The sequence below is a fragment of the Dromaius novaehollandiae genome, chromosome W, assembly GCF_036370855.1.
Source record: "Dromaius novaehollandiae isolate bDroNov1 chromosome W, bDroNov1.hap1, whole genome shotgun sequence".
NCBI classification, from domain to species: Eukaryota; Metazoa; Chordata; class Aves; order Casuariiformes; family Dromaiidae; genus Dromaius; species Dromaius novaehollandiae.
The window spans coordinates 42701890-42722083 of NC_088130.1; the positions used below are offsets into that span (position 1 = coordinate 42701890).

The 20194-nt window shown below is 40.0% G+C and overlaps 1 protein-coding gene across 2 annotated transcripts in view; it reads left to right on the top strand.

Annotated features, from left to right (window-relative positions):
- Positions 1–20194, top strand: part of LOC112988736 (transportin-1) — an 80295-nt gene that overhangs the window by 2598 nt on the left and 57503 nt on the right. The window contains exons 2-4 of one of the 2 annotated variants that reach the window (XM_064500123.1): positions 15051–15246; positions 15433–15546; positions 19402–19477. In XM_064500123.1, the coding sequence (XP_064356193.1) occupies positions 15442–15546; positions 19402–19477 (181 nt within the window). In that variant the 5' untranslated portion in view covers positions 15051–15246; positions 15433–15441. The remainder of the gene's footprint in view (positions 1–15050; positions 15247–15432; positions 15547–19401; positions 19478–20194) is intronic. The other variant, XM_064500122.1, reaches the window with a different exon arrangement.

Consider the following 20194-nt stretch of genomic DNA (forward strand, 5'->3'; position numbering starts at 1 on the left):
ATCTTGTAATGATATTGAAATAAACTTCCAAACTTCACTTTTGATCTCTGGAAGGTTTTCCCTTCCGTACTAGACTCCAGACTGTACTTTAAACAGTTATAAAATTCACTGTCCATTTCCTGTATATTAAATGGACTGAAATTTTTAGTTTGGATCTAAATACTTCTGTGAGTCAAATCTGAGATAAGGCATAAGATTCAAACAAAATTCATGTTTAAAGAAGCCTTTTAGCTTTCAAACCTTTAGTATAGAAGGCTACTGTTTAATAGAGGAATAATTTAACAATTTTTGTATAGCACTTTCATACAAGCCATTGTGAAATAACCTTAAACATTCAAAATACGCTGCATATGAAGTACCTGCCATGAAGTGTATTATAATTTAAATAATTAATCAGTGCTAAATATAAAAGCTGAGGGAAAGGCAAGACAATGTTTTTGGCAGATAATAGAAAATGGATAAGTGGTGAATAGGTACAGTAACAATTTTCTTGCATCTTTGCATCGGATCTGAAAAGGAAATGCTTGCAGAAATCATGGTGAGGTAGCACAGAGCAGAGGTTTCCAAACCTAACTAGCTAGTATCATCATTGGTGACTCCTGGTATCCAGGATCACATGCTTTCTCACCCCTCCTAAACAAGAGCTTCATCCCACCTTTCAACTGTATATTCTCATTCTCTGAACTAGGATTCCAGTCCAGTGCTAGCACTTCCTTCCCCATCCTTTCTCATACCCACAGAGATTTGCTCCGATTTTTGAACTTCAGCCACCTCTCCTCATCCTTTCTCCTGCACGCACCCAGATTGTGAATCTTCACATTTCCACCAAACACAAACTGGAACCTCAGCTTCACCTGTGTGCATGCCAGCTCACTAATCCTGTTCTTCCTACTTCACCATGCCTTGCCCCTCTTCCTGTGTCCTGAGCTGTAAGTGCAGATCTGCTTGCGGGCAGCAGAGGTGTATGTTAGTGATGGATGCAGGTGGTGGCAGGAACAGTTCCTAGCTGTGTTAATGCAGGCTCTCAGAGGACTTAGGAGGCAGTTCCTCTGCTGCCTGCTTCCTGTAAGAGCAGGAAAAGCCAGGAGCTGCTGCTCAGTTCAGCATGAAACATACCACCACACTGAAGTACGTGCAAGGTGAGTGGTGTGCATACTGCTCTTTGGTCACCTCTTCTGCAGAGAAATGAAGTCAATAGTACACAGGTGTGGAGAGGCAAGGGTCTGATCCAGCTCTGAGGATAAAAAGCACAGGTCTGTTTTTTAAACCAGATCATCTAAATCTGCGCAAACGTCCAAATAGATACCTGTATTTCAGTTTGTGTGTCTTGTCAGCTGAGCTCGAGTCAATTTCTTAAAAAAGCGTGAGCCAGCATTAAGTTAAAATAAATTATTTTGGATGGGATCTTGCAAACTGATGTATAGGCAGGTTTAAGCTAAATCAGTGAAACTTTCTTGTATAGACAAACCCTGACCTACATGGTTGGAAACTGAGACCAACTCTACTGTACTCCGTTAGATACAGAGTAAGTAAGTGCAGTTGGTGTAAGAAGCAAAGGCTTCAGTTACTGAAAAAGGTCCATGAGAAGTAGTTGAGAACAAACAAGATAAGGTTTGAATGGAGCTTTTGAACAAATGGGAACCCAGCTGAATTAACAGGAACACTGGAGTTGATCTAATTACATTCTTACTTGTGTGTGAGAAACAAGTCAGCAGTAGGTTCAAAAAACTCGAGTCAGAAGCAGTGATGCTTTTAGAGGCCAATGGAAAGGAGTTAAAGTAGGCAAGTTGATGAGAGGAAGTAGTTGGCTTAAAAAAAAATCTATGGTTGTTTCATATTTTTCTCTAACAAGCAAGCGTATATACTGGTGCAAGTATGTGTGTGTTTGTGTATCACATCTTCAGATATCTGCTTAGCTTAAAAATCTGTTAATCTTTGATATACAAAAATGCAGTTGCTCGTTTGGTCACATTGCCAAACAAGAACTCCAGACAGCTTCCCTTCCAAAATCCTCCTCCTGTCTGTCGAAGACTTTCGTCTCGATTTCTTGATGTTGATATTTGTAGGTAATATGTTGTAATTTCAGGCAACGTTTCGCTTCTAGACGGTACCCTATTACAGATGTTCTCTGGGCCAATCAGTATTTGTAATACATTTTATGATTTATGACTGTAGTACATCTTTTAGTTCAGCAAGGAAGTGTATTTTAGGTTAGATGCTGTCCATTCCAGTGATTCTCTTAATTTCAGTGTGAATAAAACACTGAATCAAAATATCAAAAATTGAATATACCACAATTGCCATTATTTTCACAGCTTCACTCATTTGCAGTGTAGATTTTAAGATATCCTTTGTTTTGTTTGTGGTCTTCTAAACTGGAAACTTTTCAAACTGGGTTGGAAAAGATGATACTGATAAGGAAATTTTATGAGACAATGGTGAATCTTGCATATAACCACCATTTAATTCAGCCTTTTCTTTTTCATGAGTAGTTCTACAATGTCTTTGAAAGATGAGATAGATTTCTTTTATGTAAGAAGAAGCTGAGCAGAATATATGAAGCTGCATGTTTTTCTCTTTTTATTTTATATATTTATATTATATATATTTTTTTTATCAGCAGATGAGATTGAGATTCAGCAGACACTGAGACTATGACCCTTGCTTAGTTTCTTCTATGCTAGATAATAGGGCTTAAGGAGCATAGTGAGGCTTTGACAACCTGCATTCCACTGGGGTAGGACTTTCCTTGTTTAAAAGAAATGTTACCTAAGACTGCTTTTTGAGGACCCTCTTGCAGGTCTTGTTTTGGATAAATGTGTTTCAGGATGTTTCCATATTCTGGGGTAAGGCAGATTTGACTGGACATAAAGGTGATTTAAAACTTGTTTACTATGCCTCTCTCTTGAGCCTTCAAAGAGAGGAGTATATCCGTAAAAACAAATAACTATCCAAAATGATCTAAGGTCATGCATGTTGCACTTACACAATGGTAGAGGTTTTAAAAGTTGTTCTGTGAGGTTTTTGGTAAGCTGAGTTGCTACTGTCAGAAACAACAGATGATACTGACAAATATTTGGTTTTAAGTAAGACTCCATATGTAGGAAATCAAATAATAGTAGAAAATAACATTTATCAATTTGGCAGCAGTAAGAATTAACTTATATTTTTCAATCAGTATTCTTGATGTGTTTGCTATACCAAACGTAATAGCAGAAACTGTAAGGAAATGTTAGAATTGAGAGATGTGGTGAGAAAGTGATAAATAAGGAGTTGTTGGTTTCCAAAATTACCCAATGCAGAAGAATTTGACATCTACAATAAAACATTGTATCTATCAGAAGTTAGAAAAAATGCTATATTATGTGCTTTTGAGCTCTGAAATATCTCTTATAGCATCTTTGGAGGTTACAAGAGATATATCAAGTTCAGAGGAAACACAACTCAGTGGTCATACGTTATGTAATGTGTCCATTGCAATTAAATTGTTCGGTCATCCAGAATATGATTTTAATTTAAGATAATAAAATTCATAACACAGTTTTGACAGTATTGTATACATTCAATTACTTCAGCCTTGCATCTAGGAAGACCAGAATGAAGGCAACTAAATGCACCTTTTTACTTGAGTAAAGTTTAGCTGTCTGTGTGTACACTTTAGCTAAGTGTATGTTAGGGAAATCTGGTTATTATACAAACACCTTTTGATATTATGGTAATCTCTACATTAATATATGTGGGACTGAACTCTCCTTAGTTATACTTTTAAGCTCAAGTTTGACACTGTGAGGCAATATTTCAACTCGGTGTTGATCCTGTCTGTGCTGAGCAACTTTCATACTGTTGGTATGCGATGATTGTAGAACCAAATTCTAAAAAGTAATTTTTTAAATTGTAGGTGGGAGTTCATTTTAATGCAAGTACACTATCAAATACTGAGTTTTGTTATTGAAATTTAAATACATATTTAAAAAAAAAAAGAAAGAAAAAAGATTGGTACCCATGTCATGGAGAAAATAGCACAAATGTTTTTGTAATTGGATATAACATTTTATAGTTAAAATTGCAGTAGCGCCCAGGAGCCCAGCATGCAAATTAAGGCTCTAACATGTTAGGCAAAGGTAACAACAGTCATTTTTGCATATGACTTAAAACTGAAGTGCAAAACAAGAGACAAGCATTCTGCAGTAGACAGGTACAAGGAGAATAAGAACTATGACAAAGACTCTAGGCATTTGTGAACATTACAGCAAAGGAGAATTTCTACATAAAATGTGAGAAAGGGCAGAAGGTATCTTGTAATACCTTTTGCATTTTTAAGGGCAGCGTAGGAGAAACTGGGCTGACAGTTGGAAAACTGAACCTCAAGGTAAAGACCATTAGTATCCTTAGCAGAATAAAACCTGAGATTCTATATCATGATAATACATAAGCGCTGTTTTAATGGGGTTGAGACGTTAACTGGCTCTGTCTGCAGACAATTCAGTCTGTGATTGTGGTTTCAACTCTTAATAGCTTTATGTTTCCTGTAGTGGTTAAATTATTGTAAGACAAAGATGATACCTGAGATGCCAGTGAATATATTTTGTGGAGTAATGATGAAGCTATTTGTAACAGTTTTTATTAAAAATGTATTAAAATGAGCCTTAAAGTTATTAAATGGCCTATGCATCTAAGGTAAGTCGAATTATTTTAAATTAGAATATCTCCACTAAAGGAATCTCCCTTTTCCTTGGGTAAGGAAAAAAATAACCTTTGAAAACCTCCAAATACTTGGTTTGTATCTGTTGCGGTATTAGTCACATTTTAAGGAAATTCTTTTACATATTTAGCTATTTAGACTAACAGCTAATCACAACTGGGATGCCCTCTGATTCAAATACCTTTCTGATATCTCTCACAAACCAATATTAAAGTGTTTAAAGACTGAAAATCTTGAAAATTCATAACTCAAGTAAAAATGGCAGTGAAATTCCTTACTCAAATTTTCGCATGTTCAGGTTCCTTAGGTTTGTTTATATGGCTTTTCTTTCTTCAGTGAATACTCTACTTCTGATTTAATTTTTGCATTCTAAAATTTCTTCTTTTGGTATGAGATGCTGCATTTGAACAGAAATGAAGTAAAATAATTGCTAAGGCAACTAGTAGCACTTTTGAGGTCTGTCTTTTTTGGATGAAGCTTCAGTAACTCCCCAAGGAATTTTACGTGATAATTCTACATAACAATGATCTCTATCAGCATAGAAAAAATAACATAGCCACCTTGGTGCACAAGCATTGGCTTAGGTGCATTGCTTGCATTCAGACTCGCATGTAACTTCTTTCATGCTGGTTCAGTACTGCTTTGCAGTCTTGCAGATACGATTGTGAGAATGCTTTTTCAAAAAAAAACAAAGGTAGAAATGAAAAACATACTTCACAGTAAGAATTGTACTGTTACATACTTGCACACTTTTTTATTACTTCCCATACTTTTTTTTTAAACAGACACTGTAAGTACATCTGTTTACCTGGAGTTACTAAGTGATCTCTTTATACTCATTGCTGGAAAGGGTCATGAATATCTGTGTAGCAGAATTACATAGGCTTTCCTCTGTGATATCTGTTGGCTTTTTAAGCTGTAACAGCTTGATTACATTTTTTAATTGAAAATCCAAGTCTTCTCTTAAATCTCTTCTTCAGATGTCACATCCAAGAGTGATGTTATGTTTAGAGTATGAATGAATATGATTGAATGGAAAAAGTTGATGAAGCATTCTTCTGTTGAAATGTTTGTTTGTATTTGATACTTGGTGTGCATCTATTAATTGAAATAGTTTTCACTACTAAGATTATGCTGTTTTCCATACGTGATTATCTGTTGTGTTTTGTTGTTCTGGTCAGATGAAGACTGGAAATTCTCTAAAGGAGTTTTTAATATAGTTTTAATTGCTAAAGATTATTTCTTTATTCTTTTATATTTGTCTCACATAACTCCTGCTGAGCTAATGTTGCAGCACTTGGACAATACTGGTTTTTTATATTAAACAATAATAATTAAACTCGTATTATTTGCCAAGTTAAAACACTGATATTCAGAGAAGGAGGAGGAAGCAATATTTTTAATGTGTCTGCAAATCCCACTTACACGTGTATATGTGGGAACAAATTTTGGGGAGCTTAGCCTGCCTTCTTTTTTTCCCTTTTCTCCTTCATCTGAGCCTTAAAAGACAGGGAATGTCTGCAGTCATTTCTCAGTTCTCTCAGTAAGATCAAATTAGTCCTATTTCCTAACTTAGCTTTACAAGTCTGCTTCTTTGATTAAGCTGGTTCAGGCATCATTCTTTTCATTTGTGTCTGATGAGATTTGTTAATTCCTCTCGTTGAGGATCACGTATGTGGTCTTGTCTGTCTCTGTGAGACTCCATCCTAGATCAGTATTTATTTGCTCATCCTTTTCCAGGAGGATGGAATTTCAGAATATTTATCTGATGTTATAGATTAGAGAAGGCCAAACAACTGTTCTCAGGCTCACAGAGCAAAAGATTGAATTCCAGTTCCTGTCTGATGCTTTTTAAGTCTTTTTAAATTAATGTTCCTACCAATTGGTATGCAACTCCCGTTAGTCCCTATGCAGGACATATACCAGCTCACTGGAGTCACGCAGGGACTACATATCAGTCCAAATAGTGTCACTTCTTTGAGGCATTAGCATCTTAAAGAACTTAACTCCTAGATAAGTCGCTTACTGCAGTAAGGGAACAATATGCTAGCCTTCTCCCATTAGAATGGCCAGTGATGCTGGTTAGCTTACAGTATTGCTGTCTGCAGATATCACCAAATTTCCTATGCTGGCATCAATGACGGATCTGATAGTGGTGGTAACAGTTGCATGTCTTGATGTATGTTTTGTGCGTGAGCCACCTTTAATAAAAATTGCAATATTCTGAAAAAGAAGGGGGAGGGAAGCAGGTGAGCATGTGATTCTGAATTCTGTGCATCCTGGATGCAATATATTTTGTAGAGAAGAAAAGACAAAATGAAATCCTAACCAACCAGAACTTAGTGTTCCCAGTAACCTTACTGTTTCCCCTGTACTCAATCCCTAATAATGCCTCCTGTCTTTAACTAGAGGAGACTCCTTACCCTGTGGGAATATCCCTTGTAATCATGCCTTCACAGCTATGCTGGTGCCTACTGTGAAAGACAGTGGTCTGATTTAAATAATGTAGAATAACTAATTTTAATAATGATTTAAATGAGAGAACTTTAAAAAGCTTAATTTTGTGTGTTTCGTTTTAATCTTGCTTTACATTTGTAGCTTTTATTTTCCTCAATAAAACATGTTCATCTCATTTATGCATCAAAACATACCTGAAAATAAATATTCTAATTGCTTATATTTGTTACTCCTTTCTGTTAGCAAAAGGTCCACTGTACCTTTATGTTTCCATTTAGTATTTAATTAGATTCCTAATTTTTACATTTTCATCATGTAAAAAATATCAGTGACACTTCTGATGGATAATTTTTATTTTTGATTGTGTGAAAGTGTAGTTGTGCAAAGAACACTTAAACTTTTTGGTTTAAAGTATCTTAATTATGGTGGATACATAAATAATTTATCAATGCATATTTTGCAATTAAAATTGGTTTGTTTATTAAAGTACATATAAACTGTAGTTGGAGAACTGATTTACTTTGGTTCATCATGGAACCAAATTTCAAAGTTAGGGTTTGAAAACAGAGATAGCTTCTTAGATGTTAAAGGCTTTTTAAAATAATTGTTCGTAATATTAAGGAAGTAATATACTCTTTTTAGAGCCAAGAACTTCCTGAAAGTTCTTACTACCCCGCAGTGATGTCTATTGTCCTTCACATTTGTTGGGGTGTATTTCTTATTTATTGTCTGAGCAGGAGACTTTTTTCCTCTCTGAAAGTCTTTGAAAAAGAAGAGACATGCCACATGCATGGCAAAGGCCCTGCCTATTACAGCTGAACTGCTTTCTGTCCTAGTTGAAACAGCCTTATGTACAATGCACCATGAAGTCTCTCCTTCCCTGACTTTCCTTCCTGGGCTGTCAGGGTTAGGACTGCTTTTTCAAACATGTAGCAAGAGGAGATATGAATCTCATCTCATTTTTTACTAATCCCATTTAGTTGACAAGAATGAAAAAGTAACTGAACAGAAGAAAATGTTAGAATTTCAGGAACAGCATCTCTTCCCTCAGTGTTCTATCATTCTCATCCCTGGATGTGCCTCTTTTTCAGCTGTAATTTCTTTTTAAATTATTTCTGCCATTTCTCTGGGGTATTTCCAAGAGTCTCAGTAGTGAGCTATTAATGAAGGACAGGCTGAAAAGGTATGTAAAGTTTTGCTATCATCTCCTTCTTAGGACATCCTGAACTGTCAATTACACAATCCAAAATCCAACTAAAATCTTGCAGTGGACACCAGCCACTGTGCCTCTTACAGCTAAGAGAAGGAAACATTACTATTTCTTAAACAGGGAGTTTGTCAGGTGCATATGAACCTATTCGTCTTGGTACACCTGAAAGATTTAAGCTGACAGAAAGCACAACCTGAATTACACATGTGAAATTTGACAGTAGAGACTCAAATAAGACTCTGAACCCTCAAGAATTACTCTTTTTGAATGCCCACTTACTCCTTTACAAAAAGTTTGGACTATTACAATAACAAATGAGGTTTGTTACTCAGGGCAGAGCTTTCCAGTTTGACCTTCTAGTCCTTAGTTAGCCTTTATTTTCCATGTCTTCAAAAACCTGTCTCCTGCTAGGCAATTAAAGAGGCTCATGTGCTTCATTTAGGAGACCTATGTAGAGTACTCCAGAATTTGGAGAAAGAAGGTTTTGTCCAGCAGGGGCAGGGAAGAGATTATGCTATTTTAGACTTCAGGTGATAGATCTGATACCTTCTGTCACAGATTCAGCAGATAATGATTTTCTCCAGCAGCCCTTCATTCAGTTGCAAATTGGTTTATTACTGTTAGTATTAAGCACATAAGCTACTAAATTAATATATATTAATATATTCAGACAACCAAAGGTGTATGTAATTACAGTGGGGCAAATCACTAACAATACAAGGTCTTTCAGTTTGATATCTTTACAGTAATGTGAATCTTAAAAAGATGCAGAAATGAAGTAACAAGCACATTTGAAAAGACAATGCATCCATATATATCTTTGAGAAGATTAGTTGATCCAAGGTGTTTTAAATCAGATCTTTGCAGTTTTGCACTATGCTGGCCACTTGTTCAATAGGCTGGACTTCTTAATGAATTACAAGAATAATGTTTCATCCTACCAAGATATAATTCAAAGCATTCCTGCTCATTTCCAAACTGGTGGAAGCTTAACACTTTTCTGTGTCTGCAGTTGTTAATGCCAAGTATCTAATTGAATCGAACAGCTGCTACAGACTTGGTTTTCAGTTCTGACTTGCATGTAAGCCTGTGCTATGTGGTGTTGTTTGTAAGACTTAATTTGCATTAAATACTCCACGACACATCTAACGCTCAGGCACTCTGTGGCCCATCCATCTTATCTGCAATTGCGTGATGGTTTTACCCGATAGAGCAGAGCAATATAGCTTCCGTACATTCTTTCCTCTATGCTTCTGGATACATGAGGAGTATTCAGAGGTATCCATTAGATAAAAAAGGAACAGTTACTTCTGTCTACCACTGTGTGTGTAAAGAGTGCAATTACAAGCTGTCAGATTATCAGGCATAATATTTAATTTGCCTGGTAGGATTCTACAGTGCAGACTTTATCTGTAAAAAATAAACTGCTCTTCACTTTTGATACAAGAAGCTATGAAATTACAGATGGTGATGTTACAACATGAGCCAAAGTAGTTCTGTTTCTCACAAGCAAGTCTAGCAGATTTCCTGAGCAGATAACTCGTCATAACTGCAGGTACTCTCAGAAAAAGTCCATTATCATCATTCCACAGAGAGCGAATCACGTTACAGATTTATTTGCCTCCAATATTGAAATGTCCAGTGTTCCAGGAAATTTGAGTTTGGTTTCATTACAAGATGTCATGCTATGGGATCAATTGCACATGTGCACAATTTCTGGTATGATATGCAACATAAGACAAAAACAGTTATAGGGAGAATTGGCTCAAGAGGTTAGGAAGATAACCAGCTTTCCTCTAATGTTTCTTCAGCTTCTTGTTCTACTCCTCTGCTCTTGTTCCATCAGCCATTATAGTAGGAGATGAAGGTCAGACAGTTGTATCCAAAACTGAAATTACATTATCTGAAAGCCCATGTATGTGTTTGCTGCTTTGAATGTTGCTGACAGATTGATTGCTCATCCCAGATAGAAGAAATTCTCCTATAAATCAAAGTTCTTTGTAAGAATAACTTAAGCCTACAAATGAAGCAGATTCTCAGTTCAGTATCTTCCACACAACTTTTAGTTGACCCCAGGGCCAATGTGCTGTTGTACATTGGATCATGCTGGACTAGTCTTACATTCCACCATGTGGATTTCCTATAGATACTGTCTTACTCAGCCTTTTGTCATCTTCTGATACTGAAGAGCTCTTAAAAGGTTTGTTGCATGCTTAGTTACCAGAAAGAGATCCCACTCCTGCCTATGGGAACTTCATACCATCTGTGCAAACCTTATGATGAAGTCCTGTGTTCAACTTTTTGGGAATATTTACATAATTTCACTTTCAACAGTGAATAGCCTTTTATGGCCAATATTTTTATATAACTCTCCACAAACATAAAGCAACTTTGAGACTTCATGTTAAATATTAGTCTCATGTCATATGGCTGAACTCTGGAAGACTACAGTAGATTTTTTAGAATGGATTCTCCTTTGAAATTTTGGATGTGAGGACTACCAGTATTTTTTAAGTGAAAGGGCATGTCTTCAGGCAGAAGGCATTGCAAAATAATTAGTAATAGCTATTCTGCATGAGCTCCTTTGTATAGGCAGATTTATTCTGTGTTATGAGAGCTTTTTTTTCTGCTTAGCTTAATCCACATCACTCTCAGCCTGAAATAAGAGATTTACACAGAGAGTTATTATGGAATATCAATTATTTTCTCTGTGTATAGAAAACTTCTATATGTAGAGATATACAGAGACACTGTAAGCAGTCTGCAATACATGCAATCCTGGGATATCCTTACAGTGGACTGGATGATTTATGCCCATTATTAAATACCAATTTTACAGATAGTAGTGCCTGTACTTTATGATCAGTATGAAGGTATCTCATTAGAATTCTCTCTCAAAAAGAAAAAGAAATCTATGTAGTAAAACTAAAGACAGGGAAAATTTTTATAAATCCTAAAGTGGCTAAAACTGCTTGTCTAAAAATTATTCCAAAATTAGGACAAATTTGAGGATTAATTTTGATTGGAGAATAATTATTTGAAACTAATTTCAAAACTGCTAGAAAAGCTTCAGTAAGAAGTTTTACTTCCCAAAGGTACAACTTTGAGGCTATGGCATTTGAGAGATAGGGCATCTTCCTAGTAGTTCAAATCTCTCTTCTTGCTGGGTGTTAGTAGGAATTTGCACCAGAGGCTTCCATGTCTATTATCAGTGCACTGAAACTGCTGGAGAAGTGTGGAAAATAGATTCTTTCATAAGTCTCCTAACTATTGGTGCATCTACATTTGTATAAAATATTTAAATATTAACTGATAATTATTATATGGGGTGCTGATTTGGAAACATAGTTTCTAGGGTGGCTGAACGCTGGAACAGCTTGCCCAGAGAGGTTGTGGAATCTCCATCCTTGGAGTTATTCCAAACCTAACTGGACACATCCCTGAGCAACCTGCTTTAGCTGATGCTGCTTGAGCAGGGGGGTAGGACTAGGTGATCTGCAGAGGTCCCTGCCAACCTCAACTATTTTGTGATTCTCTGATTCCAGTTCTCATAAATACCTGTTTATAATGCAGTGAAAGACAAGTTGACAGGAGAGATTAAAAAATCTAGTGTAATATGATAAGGACACTTTCCTGAATGATTTAGTTTCATCATGCTCCGGAAGAAGCAAGATATGAACCCTGTCTTATACATTGAGAGCTAGTACTCTAGTGGATTTTGGATGAGTTAGCAGTTTTACAAATTTTAGCCATTCCTGTCATCTCCTTGTATGACAAATGCATGAAGTGCATCATTTCAGGTTGTTCTAGTGGGACATTCTGAGGCAGAAAGGGAAGAGACTGTTGGCAACAAAACCAAAAATATAAAATTCCCCTTGCTCTGGGCTCAGATGGAAACTCAAGTTAAACAAGGCAGGGTTTGTGGAGAGTAAAATGAAATAAAGATAAATTGTCTAGTTTGTTTGTTTGTTTGGTAATCTTTTTGAAAATTACGCCCTGTGTGATACCGATAGATTCTGGCTAGACTGTGACATCTGAAGCTTGGTGATAGAGAAATCAAAGGTTAACCTGATCATTTGTGTAAGCCTCTTGTCTTTAATGGACTTTTGTCCTCCTAACATTTATAGATGCAATGTTCCACATTTATTTCTGGTGCATCCTACTGATGGAGTGGGATGAATTAGGCCATCATATGTTTGAGTGGGTAGCTTTTGTGCTTTTGACTGGTACTTAGTTTAACATGATTCCCAGTTCCTTTCTACACAAGAGGCTTCTTGCTTGAGGGAAACATGTACTAGGAAGAAAAGAGGCAAAGAAAATGGAAAGAAGCAGCTTTTCTCATTTTTTTCTACTATATGTTCTTTTCTTTCAGTCTGAAATATTTTCTTGACTCATTCAGTTAAATTATTTTCTCCTCTCTTATTTCCTCAACAGAATTTAAAGGATTAGAGATGGGTAAGAATAACTTCAAGGTGGTGGTCAAGAAGAGAAGGTATCCAGCAAGGTACCTTCTTTGGTATTCAGCAAGGTACCTACTTCGATTTCTGTGTAATTTGAGCAGGTCCTAGTGGCAGAGGATACTGTATGGAATATAAGGAGGAACCAGCCCTGGAAGAGGATTGAAAAAAGCTTTTAGATATCCCCACTAATTGCACAGGCCCCCATTCCTACTCTGCTTTGTAGGCCTCTGTCTCTCTTTTGCAGTGCAGTAAGATCTTACGGGGATTTAGTTCTGGTCTATGGAAAGGAAATGTGTATCAGTTTTCCTTATTTACTGATCCATGGCCTGCTTCTCTTCCTGCCTTTTCCTGTTCTGTCCCTTAGCCTTCCTTTCTGATCTCCTCCCTTGTTTCCCATATCTAAATATAACTTTTGTCCAGTGCACTTTCTAACTTGGTTTCCTAATAAAATTAAACAGATGTAATCCTTGTGTCATAACTTTTGAATAGTAACTTTTGATGCTCTTAATCATTTTCAACCAGATTTGACAGTGGATTTGAAGTCTCAAAGATCCTAGAGTTTATAAAAGCTTCAGGTAAGGCAGCAGTTAGAGGAATGAGATGCAAATTAGCACTTCTTAGATCTGCCTGGTCTCAGGTCTCCTGTGCTCCAGCTGTGTAGGTGTCACTATGGAGAGCTCTCCTGCCCATATGTTGAGAGCCATGAACGTGGTAGATTTTAATGGCCTGGGTCTGGCTAACCCAGATCTTTTGCTTGACACCATTCTGTACTAGAAGAGAAACTAATGGAAATTCCCACTCTTCATGAAAATCTCTCATAGCCTTAGTGCCAGTCCTTTTATAGTAACTGGTAGCAAGCCTTCACCCTCCCATCTTACTGAGTCCAACTAGTAGGCGTTTTGCTACTGTATGCTCTCAAGAGGTAAGATACTTTTGCAGTCTCTCTTCCAAACACCCTGTGATAACTATGGCAATTGCTTGAACAGAAAAGGTTAAGAAAAGTGCCCCACTTTGTTTTTAACCTGTTTTTGTTCTTTCCGCTGATTCTATTCTCTTCCCTGCTCTGCTGCATACTTCACTGCTATTTAGCTGTTTCCTGCTTCTTATTCCAGTGTACATGCTTTACTGATTCATCAGGTACTCTTTTTCACTGTCCTCACTATCCAGATGTGTAGATATTATAAATATACTGTTTGTCTTCCTAGTTGCCTACTGCCCTGTGACACTTGCCATGCTGTTTGCTGGAGACTATGCTATGCATACTAGTTTTGGCCCCTTCTACAATAGTGGTGGCCCACAGTAATGGAGGGAAGGCTGGCTCAGGACACTTCTTAGCAGCTGAGACTGGACAATGGGCTGTAACTTAAATGCCTGTCTAATTGAAAGTGGTGGGGAGGTGAGATCAAGAGCCCCGCAGCAGATAACCTGGGGCCCAGTTTGGGAGTCACTGATGTTCCTTGTCCAAGACACCCCTGAAGAGGTAGGACTGTGATGTGCAGCATATGTGGCATTCACGCCCAGCACTGGGCTGTGGGAGAGGCAGCAGAAAGCGGGACTAGTTTCCTGTTAGACAAGTGGGATGCTTACAAACAGTGACTAAAAATAAGAATGTAAAAGCTAAGGAATCACTGTTTCTCATTTTCATATTTTAGTTTCAAGCAGTGTGTGTTATTTTGTCCATTAACATACATAATTATATATAAAATAGCTATATACTTAAATATATACGGCTATATATAGAGAGAGCTGTTTTTGACCTGAGATCTCCTCAGATATATTTTTGATACTGAGTATATGTAACAGGTATTTAAAGTAGATTTTTTGAGCTTTTTCCTCCCTTTCTTGTGTAGCTGGTACTATTCCTGCATTTTATGTGAAACTGGGAGATTCTGAACTCCCCGCAGCATTAAGGCAGCTGACGTACAAGTGAGGCAGCTGGCAGCGGTACCACGTTCCTAGCTCCTGGGCCTGCTTCTCCCGCGGCGGCCGCCCTCGGCCCGCTGCCGCCAGGCTCGGGGCGCGGAGGCGCAGCGGGCGCGGCGGGGCGGGCCGTGCGCGGGGACGGGCGGGGAACGCCGCGCAGCGCAGCGCCGCGGGCTGTGCGCGGGGCCGGCGCGGCGCGGCGCTCTGGGTGTGGGCGGCGGGGCCGGGGCCGGGGGGAGGCGTCTTGTGTGGCTGCCGCTGGACGGGGGGGGGGGCGTCCGTCTTGTGTCGCCTCCAGGCTCCTGACGCTGAGGGACGCACGAGGCAGAGGCCGACGGCGGCGGCGGCGGCGGGGCCGAGCCGGCCCGGGTGGGCGGAGGCGCGCCCGGCGCTAGGACCCAGGAGGACGCGACGCGGCTCTTAGGGCCAGATTGCGAATTGGCCGTGACTCAGTCTGCTCGGCGCGACGCACAGCGGGCGGCGGCGGGGAGCAGGTCGGTGCCGTTCGCCCGGCGGCGGGGCCGGGCCCGGGGCGGTTGCGGGGCGCGCGCAGCGGGGGCGAGAGCGAGAGCGGGCCGGGCCGGGCGGCGCGCCGCCCCTTCCCCCCGCGCCTCCCGCCTTCCCCGGGCTGGGCCTGCTGCGCCGCTAACGGCGGCCGCCTGTTGTCTGGTGTTTTTCAGCGAGCCAAGATGGAGTATGAGTGGAAGCCTGACGAGCAGGGGCTCCAGCAGATCCTGCAGCTGCTCAAGGAGTCCCAGTCCCCGGACACCACCACGCAGAGAGCCGTGCAACAAGTATCCTTGGCCGAGGCCTGCGCTGCGCCGCGCCGCGCCGCGCGGGCAGGGCGGAGCAGAGCGGGGCCGCTGCGGCCGGGCCCGGGGGGGGTGCAGCCGGGGCGGCGCGGCCTCCGCAGGCCGGGGCGGCGCGGCCGGGCCCGCCCCGGAGCCGGCGCGGCGCTGCGCGGCGCGGGGCCGAGGCGCCGCCGGAGCGGGGCGGCCGCGGCGCCGGGTTTGAACGGCGGCCTGCGGGCCGCGGGGCCGCCTCCCCCGGCGGGCGCGGGCACCTGTCGCAGCGCGGCGCCAGGGGAGGCCCTGCTTTTTAGAGCGCTGGCCGCGGCGCGGCTGCTTCGGTGTCTGCCACTTTACCGGGTTACCCCGCGCTGGGCCGCCGCCAGCGCCCAGCCCCCAGCCGCGGCGGGGCGGGAGCGCGGCCCTCGCCGCCGCGCCATCCCGCCAAGAGGCCGCGCTGCGCCGAGCCGAGCCGAGCCGTGAGGGCCCTGCTGCCGTCGCGGGGTGCCGGCAGCCTGCGGCAGGGCGGGGGCGGGCCGGGCCCGGTGGCGCTAATCCGGCGCGTGGGTTCAAAGCTCCGAGAGCCGGAGCTGGTGCGGGGAGCGCCCGGTGGCGGAGCCGCTGCCTGCGCCCTCTCGTTGGCCTGACGGGGCCCGGCTTCCTGCGCCCTGGGGACGGTGCTGCTTGCCCGGGGGGCCCGGGCCCCAGTACTGCTCCCGAAGCGCTTGAAAACCGGTGAAAGGGGGAAAGTCATCTGTCCCTGGCTGCTTGTGCTGCTTGCCGTCCACTCGATGTTAGCATTGCGGGTTGTTTCACCCCCGAGTCTCTTCTAGTTGTGGGAGTGGTGAAATGGCAGGGTACTATGGAACAAAGATCGAGGGAGGACATTTTTAAATAAGACTATCAGAAGCATAAAATCTTAAAAAAATAAATCTCTCATCTGCCATCTCTTGCTCCTTCAGCTTACCATATTGCCACTTTGAAATATCTAGGCATCCTTCTGAAATTACATGAAATATGTCAGTTCATTGCCTAGATACTTTTTTTTTTCCGAGGCATTTGCTTGGAGTTCTTCAGAAAAAGCAACAGAATTTATTCATGTAGGTGAGCGCAAATATTTTTTTCAAGTTAAGAGTTTAGCTTGAAGCCAAATTTGCCTGACTTCTGGGCTTTCCTAACAGATTCAGTCAAGCTCAGAAAGACTTCTACTCTTATTTAAAAGGTGCAGTTAGTTCTCATGTCAGTTGTTCTGTTTTTGCAGCTATGTTTTTGATTTTTAAGATGATGTTACTTACTTTGAAAAATCCTGTATAGAAGTAGCTGACTAAGCAAAGTATTCTGACAATGCAGAGTGAACCCCACACTCAAATACGTGCTCCTGTTTAGTATTTCAAACAAAAAAGTGTTTAGCACAGTAGCTTTAATGGGAAATTATATTTAAACCTCCATTTCGGATAACTTAATAGTATTGGGTTTGTTTATTTAAAAATAGCAATGTCCGTGCAGGATAGGCATTGTGAAGGGTGTTTTGAAGATGAGTAGGAACTGACTAAACAAAATGCTATTAACCAGTATCTGAAATGCTTCTTAAATGGCACTGGTAACCCCCTGCTGTGCAGCGGTACCTGTGTTTTCAAGTAAGTCCTCTTGAAAAGTCATCTTATGTTGGTCTGTAAAGGTTAGATAAGTGGCACATTTTTACCATTTTATTATAAGTCAGTTTGGGAAAATGTTGTGATACAGCTTGACAGGAAATGTCTTATGTGTATATGTATATATATATATATATTTAAATTATATTTTGAGACTGTCTCTACAAAACTTTGTGATGGCTGTTGTATTGCAGGATGCTACTAAGTAGAATGCCCAAGCAGGATGGGGATTGATGGCTTCAAATTTAAAGGACTTTTAATCCATAATTTTATAAGAGTATCAGTGTGTTGACGCTCTCATGCTTTTTCTTTGACACATTTTTGGCACATTCAAGTGCTTGTAACTCAAATATAATAAGGTGGGAAGAACAGCTTAGCCAAAACTCTATTAACAAAATTCTGACTCAGTGAGCCTTTCAAATATTAAATATTGAAACTTTTTTTTAAAGGTGAAGATATTGAACGTATCTTGGTGGAGGCAGGGAAGGTAAAATGGATGAAGAAGCAGTAAAGAAAGAAAGTACAGCCTGTAACATGTCCTTTGGTTCCTAGACTGATTAGGTGTATTGTAATTAAGTTTCTATTTAAAACTGCTCTTCCTTCTGCTTGCTTCCACCTATGCCTCATATTTGAGGCATAGCAGGTTCATAGTTGTTAGTAATGTTCATCTAACTGTTTTGGTGATTGTATTTCTAAAGTTTGGAAAAAAATTTTGAAAATTGCTTCCCCACTTGACTGTTCCTAAAACAGCTAGCTATTTGACGTGGCATGTTTGACAGCTGTATTCAGATGTATGTTGTTTCGTTTCTAGGGGTTATATGGAGTACTCTGTATTAATTTCACTTGCTACAGCCATCCTTCTGTTTACATTTGATCTCCTGTGTTTCACAGCAAAGGAGCTTGGGGCTGTGATAAGTATGTTTTCCTCTTTTATTAGGTGGGGAAGATAGCAGGCTTCTCTGGTAAGGTTGCAATTTGACTCAAGCAACCTGCATATCTAAAAATGGAGTTTTGTAAGTTTGAAACTGAGGCTAGATGAACTGGTTGTTGGTCATTGGAAGGAAGGAGATCCTTTGGAACAGGAAGGGACTTACTGGGCCATCAAGTGCTGAATAGATGTGGTTGGCTAAGGTTTAAATACTTTGAATGCTTAGTGATTCAGCTAAGCAGTCAGTGAAGTAACTGCCTGTGAAGCAAAAAAGTCTTACTTCTTCTGAAAATTGATTTTGCCTAAATAAATCTTGATTGTTTAAACCTACTGGATTTCATCGGTGTGGTGGTAACTCAAGGATGACACTGCATGCTTATGACTTAAAATATTATTGGTGAACAGAAGAATACCAATTAATACCAGAGTGTGAAAGCAGGATTTAAGGAGAATGGCAAATCACTGTTCTAGCCAAGCAGCAGCAGAGCACTTGCAAATTTGAGCCAGAAGAAATGACCAATTTTATTTAGAAAAACAACTGTATACCTTTATAGCTGTTCAGAAACATAAGTCTTCCTGCAGTCTCCCCAAGGACATAGCAAAGAAGTTGTTATTGCTAGTAAGATGCTCATTCAGAGAGCTGATACTCTAGAAAATGGGCATGTATACAGAAACAGTTTTGTTTTAAATTTTCTTTTAAGAGACAGTGGACAAGCATAAATTTTGTGATACAAAGTATCTGGCCATTTACAATTAAATTAATTCTTAAAGCTGAGGCTGCAGCTAGTTAGCATCATAAATAAGTATATGTGTAATACTAAGAAAGTGAGTAGCTTATCAAAATCTTAAGTACTTGTGTTTTGGAGTTGAAATGCCGGGGGGGGGGGGGGGTTGTTCTGTAGGATTGTCTCATTGGATTGCTTAGGTTTGGACTGAAATCCAAAACAGTACAGAGAACTCGCCCCTTCTTTTTTCTTTTTTTGTTACTCTTAAAATATTGTTAACCATCTGTTAATGTCTATATTCCTGGGGTTTTTTGTTTGGGTTTTTTTTTTCTTTTTCAGATTTCAGCATAACTGAAATGGGTTTTTTTGCCTGTGTATTAAAACTACATGAAGTATTTTCAAATAGTTCTTATTCTGTATATCGTGGGCTTATAATCATAGCTATCTGAAATAACATTGTTAAAGTATATAACTCCATTTAATAGTTGTTATATCCAGAAGGTTCTATGTGCTGTGTGTGAAGATTCAATTTTCCTTAACGGTTTTTCCTCTCCAGAAACTAGAACAACTCAATCAGTATCCTGATTTTAACAACTACCTGATTTTTGTTCTTACAAAGTTAAAGTCTGAAGGTAAGTTCTTGAGGTATTGACTTTTTTTTTTAATTCTAGATATTTTTCTTTTGACTTTGAATTGAGTTTTCTTGGTTTGAAAGAAATAGGGAGCTGATTGCTGCCGTCATCCTACAGTCTCCATAGAACCCTATTTACTCTCTCAGGTGTCCTTCTGGTAAAAGATCTAATAACTTACTGTTATCAATAAGTTGTTTTAAGGTCTTGCAGTAGGTTCTGTTCTAAACATCCCAGAAATGTGGGAGCATCGCACTTGCATTGGACTATAGTTAAATTGTGGAGTAACTTTGCGCTTCAGGTGAATGATGGTGTAAGGTAAAAAATAAGCTTCTAATTATGTATGTAAACATTGTAAAACTTGCTGCTCAATCCAGTTATGATCATGATCTTGATAGTGTTCTTGAAATGTTGTTTTATCAGCCTGTTGAATGTTTTGCAGATCACATATAGGAGTGGTCTGAAGATGCTGTCTGTCAAAATCTTCATTCTGAAGTCTTAATTCTAGTAAAATACAGTTGGAGCTCCACTGTCTCCTCCTGTTGGCTTATTCTTATGGGCATTAGCACAGACTGTGTGGCACACCGTGTGCTTTGTACCAGTTGGTAAATTTGGACAGTTCCTTAGTAGTGATTAGGGTTTGTAAAAGCGTGGTTTCCCCCTTCCCCTGCAGTGTAATACAGCTACTGATTTGTGAGGTCTTTGCTAATTATAGAAATT